Below are 10418 nucleotides of genomic sequence, written 5' to 3' on the forward strand. Positions count from 1 at the left end.
GTCATGAGGTTGTGGCTCTAATATATGAATTTAAGGTTAAATAATACTATTCTTGCTATTTTATGCTTTTTGTTTTTACAGTGCGACAGTTCGATGTTGTTCTTCATTCACAGGCGCGAAGCTCTACCGCATGTTTACATTGCTAAGAGTACACCCTTTTTTCATGATGTAGGTATGACTCCTAAGATACCATCATGCGGCACTACATGCCAGAGACAACATATGCGATGATGGATTCCGATCTACCTTGGCGTGGGTCTATGCAGCATTGTTCTTCATTTATTTCTTCCTTGGTGGAGCTCCTTTGTTGGCCTAAGGGCATATGCTTAGAGTTTGGTTGGGACTGCTCCACATGTTTATGCTTTGGTCGTGCATGTGCATCCTTGGATAGTGATGCGGATTTGATTTCGACGTATGTACTACCTATACTTCAGTCTCAGTCTAGTGGGAGACGGGAGGCATCGACATCTGCAGATGTGGTGGATGAGGGAGACATACCATTGGGTGGAAACCCGTTCGATGACTTGTAAGCATTTTATCTTGTCATGGATTCTTACGCACATGGACATACTTCATACTACATACATGTGTTTTCCTAATTTTTATCTCTTTACATTTGGGTTTTAGGAGACTAGTATATCTACCTACCATGGTATGACATCATAGTAGGTTGTTGATGTAGTTACGTGTATTTTTGTGGTCATTTCTTTGAGTTGATCTTTGATGAATTATGTTTTGTTTCATTGAAGTGCCTTGCCGGTATACATTGAGGCACAAGCAAGAAGGATGGTGCGAGGCCCCATATACGATATGCGTCCTCTCGACAAGCCACATAAAAGACATGTCTTAATTGATGATGAGTGTGATCATAAAAGTTTGTTGAAATGAAGAGAATGTTTTTTTTGGAATGACGTTTTTTTATGTTCATTGTAGAGTTCTTGTATTGTCCTTATTTTTGGAAATTTCACGCGTGCAAAAATTGTTTACAACTCTCTCACTCTTTCTCTTGTATGCCATTTTGTATGCGATGCAGTCCAATGTTGCAATACAATAGTGTTTTTAAGAATGATGTTACTTTTTGTTCGTAGTAGCTATCTTGTAGGTTCCTTATTTTTTCCTTATCTTGTACAAAAATTGATTAGAACTCTCTCTCTCTCTCTCTCTCTCTCTCTCTCTCTCTCTCTCTCTCTCTCTCTCTCTCACACACACACACACACACACACATTATTTGTAAGTAAGTCTTGCTCGGGTTTGTAGTTCGCTCGGTGTATGGTAAGACTCGCCAACTGTGAGCTGAAAGATTCAGCATTAAGCTCCTCTTTGCCTTCCTTTATGTTCTTAATCAAAGAAGATGAGAATGAGGAATCTTCTAAACACCTAGAAGCTTTACCAAAACAAAAGCATCAGGATAAGTCATGGACTTGTGTCTAATCAAGATAAACAAGCTGTAAATTTTACATCTAACAGAAATCAAAACCTTTTTTATAGCTAAAGATGAAGCCTTGTTCAGTTTTCCTCTAGGGCTGAGTTTCTTGCCAAGCCGAGAACATTCGGACGATCGATTTTTGTTTTGAGCTAAAGGTGAATCGACAACAATTGTATTGCACTTCTTATTCTCAAGGTTTTTATTAATCAACCAGGGTGATTCTAAGTCCAATGGCTCAACCAATGAAAATCCACTGGCTCAGCCAATGAAAATCATCGAAGCTTACATCTACATAAAATTGCTCATGTCAGTGCTCTAGATCAAATGCTCAAGCTAATCACAACTCATAAAACAACACTCAAAAAATGAATGTACTAACCATCCATAGGGATATCCATTGAAGTAGGTGAAGGCAACCTACTAAACACAAAAAGCCTTCAGCAGAGAGACTTTAAGCTTGTGGTATAACACAGTTATTGCACATTAGAGTATTTGTTATATAGGAGAAGGGGGAGAGAAGATAGATAGAGGTTTTGTGTTTCTATGATGATGAGGAGAGTAAGTGTCTCACGTTTAGCATGGACAGCCTGAGTAAAGACTAGTGATAATAAGAGTAAGTAGTATGCTATTATCAAGGAGAGAAAAGGAAAAAATGACTTCACGTTACTTTTTCATGATTACACATTTTTCAAGATATTTTTTATAGTTCTCTACAACTTTAAAATTTTGGAGTCATGAAAATCCCAAATTTTAATTACGAGAATTGTTGAAAATAGGAGAAAGTTGTCTAAAATTCAACATGGAGAGTAAAAATAATAAGTATGAGTAATATGTTATTATAAATGAGTGAGCAGGGAATAATCATTTAATAATTTTTTTCTTGGGACCACATTTTTTAAGAAAGAACTCTTTATAATCATCCACTCCAGGATATATCACATCTAAAATAATTTAACGTTAATTAAGGAAAAGGTGGAAAATATCATTCAAAAAGAGAGCAATTAAAATCAACAAGCATTTTCAAAATTTTGGAATTTTATCTACCTTGAGCTTTTTTTTTTTTTCGACACACCAGAGGGCCCACAGGGGGAGGTGCTTATCCCTTCCAAATATTAGCCATGTTACATGGTCGGGCAAGGGCCGCGTACCATCGGGCAAGAGCCACGCGTAGGCATCACCATGGCCACCTAATTGATGCACCACATGCTGGGAACGACGGAGAGAACTCGTAGCTTGATCTTTTAACATCACCTTAAATTTAAAGGAAAAGAAACCCGGAAAATTTGCAAAAATGAAGTAACATTCAAAAGCCCGAATTTTTTTTAACACTACTCCCCGCAAAATCAACCATGTGACACAAAGCTAGACAAAGACAAATAAAATTAAACATTGCATCATACGAGGTCATCTCGCAAAGTCCCAAACATAAATAAAGTTCGCCATTGCATTAATACAACAAAGATCTTGGGCAAAATTATTTATTTTCAACTTCCAAAAAGAATTTGGATTTTTTTAATTGCATAAGCTCAGAGAATAAAACCAAATAATGGACATGAATCCATAATAGACATGTGCTCATAGTCATAGCTTATCCTGTATTCCAAATCGTACCAATCTCTAAATCTTGCTCAGTCTTCTCTCTTTTCATCTGAAGCATCTAAAGATATCCAGGAAATAAACGCCCTCCCTTGTACCAAAGAGAACAAGCATACCACAAAGCTTTATTTGTTTAATTGTCGTGGCAAGAAAACAGAAAACCGATATGCACATAAGTAAAAAATTGGCAACAAGGCTTAAATCTAACCCGGACCCTATCCCACATCAACAGAATATGCAACAAGGCAGGCAATTTGCTGCTCATTCTCAGCTATGTTGATAAGTGCTAGCACGAAAACTATAATCTGGATGAGGCATAGGAGCAAGGCTGATTTTTCAATCACTACTACCAAAGGTACTCGTCACTTATCGCGAGCAATGCACCATCGGATCCCACTTGAGCCCGACCCATACCCGAAACGAATGGTTGTCTTCAATCTCCGAAGCACGCTACACACATCGTCGTGAAACATTAGAGTGCTAATTAGCCTGCTCCTTGTCAAATAAACTGCAGATGACATTTTGGACAAGACAAAGGAACACATAATTACAAAACTAGAACTGGGGAGCATGACGGAAGTAACAAACCTGCAGGATGTGAAACCCTAAGATAATGCCTCATGGATTTAGCCTCACTGCGACACTGGTGCAGATGATGACATCAACTTGAGTAAATTGATGATAGAGCGTGGGGGGGGGGGGGGTAGGAGGGGACAAAACATGGTGACTCGGTGCAATACCTACAATTCCATCATTAGAGCAGCAAAATAGGTTTAAATGCACAACCGAAAAAAAAATCAGGTAAGCAAACAAATCATACCCTAAAACAAGTGCTTCATCGAGACTGGGAAAACCGTATCCACCTGCAAGTTCCCCAGTTTAGGGTTGCGCTACGCAGGGGGCGAAAAAACACTGCCAAAAACATAGCAAATGAAAAAATGAGTAACGTGAAGCCAAAACATTCAGCAAAACAGTTAATGCTTGCGAAATACAAAAATGCTACGGGCGTGTGTAGCTGAATGCTACCCTTGAGGATTACTTCTGCTGTTCAGCTGAATCCCAAATGCTACGATGGTTTCGATACACGAGTGGTGAACCATGACCCAGTCACAATCCGAATTCGACGTTGCTAGTCGTTTGTAAAACCATCTGCAACCCAATCTATAGCGATGGAGACCTCCACGAGGTGCAGCCCCACCATGGGCGACTCACGTACAGGGAGTCCACCACTGCCCGCTTCCCCGACAGAAGCTTAGAAGCTAAGAGCTTGCAAACTTCAAAGCGATAAAGAAGACTAATGATGAGACTCCGCAACCCTAGACACGTCTTATCACTCCCTCCACAAATGATAAGCCAATAGATACTCTACACATGGCCAATCCTTATCCCTACTTCTACCAACCTCCTAAGATACCCATCTTGTTTGGAGAGTGGCAACATTTCCAACCACTTTAATCATGCCACATAGTGGTTCTTGATATAAACCCACAAAATGAACAAAATAAATAAAAAATATTTTAGTCAGCAAAAAGACAAGGCATCTCTATAGCCTTTTCCCTTTGGGCAGGCCAAAAACAAAAAAAAAAACAGCCCCCCTCTTTGACGCATGAGCGTATTAGCCTCCTTCCTTTTTGCTGGTGTGCAACACAAGAAGATTTAGAAATTTTCTCATGTAGGAAAACGGAGTCTTTGTCAGCGTTTTTCATACAATGCATAACATCATAAGCTTCTGCTCAAGAGGCACCACATACCTAGCTAGGGACGATCGGGGACAAGGGACCCCCCTGCTCCCACCACCCGGGCCGGCAGTCCCATGCCCTCAATCGTACCTAGCTAGGTATGGGGTGCCTCCCTCACAAAAGCTCATGATGTTAAGTCACAATGTGGGAATTATTGTGAGAATTTCTTGTGCAGAAAACCAACCCTGGTGTGCTTCTGAAGACAGATTTCCATGAGGCTGTTCAAAAATTACAACAACATAAAGTGGCATTTTTCGGCGTTGATTGATCTTCCTCTTCCCCAAGTTTGCTTCCTGGGAGTGTTGGCCTTTCATCCACTTTGTCCACATTACAAAAAAAATCAACATGCTATGGAGGATGGCTTCAACAAGGTACTAGCAGTCCTTTCTTTTCCTCGATGAGCCCAATTATCTCCTCCAGTCACATTGTGACTTACCTCAACATCATGAGCTTCTGTGAGGGAGGCACCGCATACCTAGCTAGGTACGATTGGGGGCAAGGGACCGCCGGCCCCCCCACCGGGCCGGCGGTCCCCTGCCCCCAATCGTACCTAGCTAGGTATACAATGCCTCTCGAGCAAAAGCTCATGATGCTATTCATTGTATAAAAAAACACTGGAAAAGACTCCGTTCTCCTACATGAGAAAAATTCTAAATCTTCTTGTGAGTGTCCATGACAAATGAAGCAGATCCATCAACTAGAGCGTTTGGAAATTTCACATTCAAGAAAATGCAACTGGAATTGGAGTGCTCTATGGCGAGGTGTGCTTCTTATTTGGACCAGATTCAATAGTCAGTACAAAGCTATATATTTCAAAGTCAAGCTACAACCAAACCACAAAGTTCTTTGACTAAGCACAAACATTGTGAGCAAAGATATTCTCAATCTCAACATCAGAATCATCATTTGCAAAAGTAGCAACATGAAGCTTTCAGACGATCCCCCCTTCTACTCAAGAAGCCTTAATATCCGCTGAACAAGTTGAAGATTCAAGAGGTTCTAGTTTATTTGTGACAGACACACATCACATAATCCCTTCTTCGGTTGTGGTCCAGGCAGTAACAATGGCTTTATCATTGCCTTTACAGCAAGAAGTCTTTGTCTCTTACCAGATAACTAATACAATGGTGAATGATGACTCTTCATCACTCTTCATCAAGATTGAAGACTGAAGTTATTAACTCAAAGGCTACCAAGGATGATCGTTTGGTAGACCCTTGTAGTATAACTTTAGTCACTGCAAATGCACATGTTGACAAAATTGTTCCTGATGAAAACTCTTCAGTGATGGAAGAACTTGTGAACATTACTCCATCCCCATCTACAACAACCCTTATAGATTTTGTTCCTTTCGACATGTCAGTAGAATCATTCGTAAACTCCTAACTTGGAATCTATACTCAACAGGAAAGCTTGGTGATGGAACCCTTACTTCTGGGAACTCAAAATAGTTTGCCTATGGTTTTACTCAAGTCATATAAAGAATTTATCATTCCTTCGAGGCAACTTAAATACATAAGAATTCAATGATAGCATTCTTATGAACAACAATCCTTCCAAAGATGCACATGCTATTTTCACAATCTTCAAGATAATGCGACAAGATGCAAATAAAGTCATTTTTCAGTGTTGAATATGCAGGATCGTTATGCTCAAGAATATTGCCATGACATGGGATTTGGCAGTAAGAGCACGACATATGATAGCATTCTTATGAACAACAATCCTTCCAAAGATGCACATGTTATTTTCACAATCTTCAAGATAATGTGACAAGATGCAAATAAAACCATTTTTCAGTGTCGAATATGCAAGATCGTTATGCTCAAGAATATTGCCATGACATGGGATTTGGCAGTAAGAGCACGACATATAGAAGAAATGCAAGAGTACCCTTCCCTTCTTCAGGAGTTCTTTAACAAATATATGTCGATCATTTGACACATGAGTTTTATTTTAAATGGGAGGGAATGTCACGATTTGTGACTCATTATAATTATTTAATCAAGCTTTTATGCAGGACATGAAGAGTCACCAGTGAAGAGTCATAGATCACAACTCTTCACCAAATAATCACAACTCTTCATCGAATGGCTACATCTCTTCGCCTAGAGTCGCAATGTTTCATTCAAAAAGACATGCCTATTCATTAAAAAACACTATTCTTCATTGTAACCTTTCCCCCTCTATATAAGAGTGGCTTGTGTAATGCAAAGCAATCTCAATTTGAATCTCTCAAGTCTCTTTCAAGTTCAGTCTTGTACTCAAGTTCTAAGTTCTCAAGTTATGAAGTGTTCAATAAACAGAGGAGTAACCTAAATCCTCACATAGCACATCATCTAAATCAATCCAATAGTCTCACGCATCTGAAAAATACTGTTTGGACTCATCTACATAGTCGGCAAAAATATTTAAACGTTTTTAGCCAATGGTTTTTGACTGACTTGTCTCGACTCAGAAATGACCGAGACTTACTACTAAAAATGCACATGCTACATACCTCACTTGGAGACCCTCCGGAGTATCATATGATAATTGTTCAAAAACCCTAAAAATGCTCATGTTTGCTTAAATGCCTTGCATGTGTACCAGTTTCGCGCCTTTTCGAGCACATCACCGTGCATTGATAGGTGGTGCACATGACACCCACCTCCTAAAGTAATGCTAGTTGCTAGACCTTCCCACATTCCAATAACACATACTTGGTCCTCCAAGAAAACACACATTTGCATGACTCCACTAGTCCTCTGAGCACCTATTCTAGCCTTACTCATTGACTAGTTTTTCATGGTGCTAAACACATTGAAGGCAAGATAGATGTACCGTGTGAAACCGTGCCGAAAGGGCTAGGGGAAGGACAAGCTGTTTGCGAATATTGCCTACTTGCAGAACCCTGTAAATCTTGCCAAGTGGTCTCCTTTGCTTGATTGAAGCTACTAGTGCCCGAGCACATGAACAACCAACTTCCATCTGCTAAAGCTCCATTGCTACAAGACCCTCTTCACTACCCTCTTCTGTGTAAGCAATCTCTATGAATATAGAACTGTCACACAGCCATCATTCATTATAAGTAGGTCTCAAATGTATCACTTCACACCATGCCATGATAGCTACGCCCACATCTGCAAAGCTGCATCCTCATCAGTGAAGCCAAAGCTGCATTGCCTTAAAAAATCATGACCTGAGCATCTAGGACTGACATCATTCTTGCATAAACAGGCAACGTAGGCCTGGGGATAAAGAACATGTCTCTTTGTACAAATCCTTTCACGTTGATTAAACATACAGTCAAGAACCCACATTCCTGATGGGCACAACATGCAACTTTTCCGCCAACGAAGGATGCTTTACACCATGCACATAAGCTGACATAGATTCTCTTCCTGGGGGTGAACTTAATGCCATCTCAGATAAGTTCCTGTTAACAAATGATTCATCAAGAGGGTCTTGACTCACTTCTAAGGAGAGGTATGAAGCGCTCACAGCAAAGTTCTAGAAGATTCGAGGAGCAGAGAACACAGTTTCTCCGCAATTGGGATAGCCGGAGCATCTTCTTCCGCCTTCGTGAAGGCAATCTGCAATGATCTTATGTGCCTCTCTCCCCCTTACTGTTGGGATTGCCTAAGTATTTATTGTTCCAGCCATAGGCTATGTACATGCTCACTCTTAGTCCAGCCATGAGCTGTGATGTTGTATCCTGTTGCCAGCCTGTGCTGTTTTTGTACTTTTGATGAATATAATAAGAGGAGTCTTTCAAAAGAAAAAAAAATGATTCACCAAACAAGGACAATATGAATATTGGTGTGAAAACACTATTAGAAAGCTATGCCACATTATCAGAAAGCTACACCTCAGGACAAAGTGCCTTGGGTCTCCGTTTGCCAAATTAAGGGACCCCTTCTCCAAGAAAAGGCCCTCCCCTATGCTATCAAACCCTGCCTTGCATATACAACACCACCATCATGCCAATGGTAACTTCTCTTTAAGAACTCCCATGACACTTTCTACATCTGCATTGACTTCTATTGGAGGATTTGCAAACTTGCAAGTAAAGTCGGAAATCATTCCCGAGTGATATGCGATCTTGGATTGCGTGAACTTCAAGCCGTGGGCAGTGCTTACAACCACTGTGCGATGTGTCGCACTAATGATACCCTTTTTCCGCAGCTTGATCAAGGCTGCAAGTGCCACACCTGTATGAGGGCAAGTTAACATGCCTCTTTGATCAGCCAGGGCTGCGGCATCCATTAGCTCTTCTTCGGTAGCTTCTTCAACTATCCCATTACAGCTCTTGAGTGCATACACAGCACGGTCTATAGAAACGGGATCACCAATTTGAATAGCAGATGCATATGTAGCCTTAGCTTTCACAGATTTGTAATCTTTCCAACCCGATTGATAGTAAAGGTATAATGGATTAGCATTAGCAGCTTGGGCACAAACCAACCGAGGCATGCACTCAGTCAAACCTAACTCTTTACACATGTAAAAACCCTTGTAGAAGGCATAAATATTTCCAAGGTTGCCACCAGGAACAATGACCCAATCTGGAGCTTTCCAATCAAATTGCTGGCAAATCTCAATAGCTGCAGTTTTTTGCCCTTCTAGGCGTAAACTATTGAGAGAATTGGCAAGATAGATGGGCAACTTTGAGGTTACCTCCTTAACAACACGCATGCACCCATCAAAATCAGTGTTGAGGCTGAGAACCAAAGCCCCATTAGCAATTGGCTGTACAAGCTGTGCCAATGAGATCTTGTTTGCCGGTAAGAAGACTATTGCTGGGATACCCACGGCCACACAATATGCAGAGAGGGCAGCGGATGTATCCCCTGTAGATGCGCAGCCAACTGCGACAATGGGTTTACCCATCTTTCTCAATCTGTTCACTTGGCTAACAAGCACGGTCATTCCAAGGTCTTTGAAGCTACCTGTGTGACTTATCCCACATTGCTTGACCCACAAATCATGCATGTGCAGCACCTCTTTTCCAAACCTCTCTGCCCAAAACAGATTGGAATTGCCTTCAAAGAAACTAACGATGTCACTGTCTTCGATCTCTGGCAAGACCCATTCTTTTTTGCTCCAAACACCAGACCCATATGGCCATGCGGTTTTCCCAAAACGGGAATCGAACAGATTTCGCCAGTACTGCCCATCAAATTCCTTCAAAGCGTCCATGTCATGCTGCACATCTAAAAGTTTCCCATCTCTGCTTCTGTAGATTACATCATCTAATGAATACTCTTCATCTGAGGGGTCATTGGGACTGAAGGGAACATACCTGGCAGAGAATTTATGTTGGCGATGACTTCCTGAGTTAGCCATGACTTCACTCTCATTCTCCTAGTCTTCTATAGCAACACGATATATGGGGAGAACCTTTGAGTTAAAGGTGATAGATAGTCTTTTAGATGCTTAGAATCTGGGAGATGCTTTCATTTTTCGAACGCTTTTCAAGCGCATATCTCTCTCTCTCTCTCTCTCTCTCTTTTCAAGCGCATCTTTTCAAGCACACATAGTATGGGAGATATCTCATGGAGATGACGACTACGCATGGTTTGGCCATACTTAATGGTCTAGAGATTTTTCCTTCATCTGGGGGATTCACATGCTTTCCACACAGACATGGGGCCAGTACAATGGACTATGTCATG

At 40.9% G+C, this 10418-nt stretch overlaps 1 protein-coding gene across 4 annotated transcripts; it reads right to left on the minus strand.

The window, feature by feature from the left end:
* Positions 1–7156: 7156 nt before the first annotated feature.
* LOC147426258 (threonine synthase, chloroplastic-like) lies at positions 7157–10181 on the minus strand. Of its 4 annotated transcripts, none has more exons than XM_086498667.1 (2): positions 10046–10181; positions 7157–9979 (listed from the first exon to the last, which is right to left on the minus strand). In XM_086498667.1, exons 1-2 carry the CDS (start codon positions 10087–10089, stop codon positions 8722–8724), a joined length of 1302 nt encoding a protein of 433 aa, XP_086354793.1. In that variant the 5' UTR covers positions 10090–10181; the 3' UTR covers positions 7157–8721. The 4 variants fall into 4 exon arrangements, with proteins under 4 accessions (XP_086354793.1, XP_086354795.1, XP_086354794.1 ...); XM_086498669.1 differs by having other exon boundaries at positions 7157–9948; positions 10046–10170; XM_086498668.1 differs by having other exon boundaries at positions 7157–9956; positions 10046–10159.
* Positions 10182–10418: the final 237 nt, after the last annotated feature.

This window comes from Adiantum capillus-veneris, chromosome 24 (assembly GCF_014529385.1).
Source record: "Adiantum capillus-veneris isolate H3 chromosome 24, ASM1452938v2, whole genome shotgun sequence".
NCBI classification, from domain to species: Eukaryota; Viridiplantae; Streptophyta; class Polypodiopsida; order Polypodiales; family Pteridaceae; genus Adiantum; species Adiantum capillus-veneris.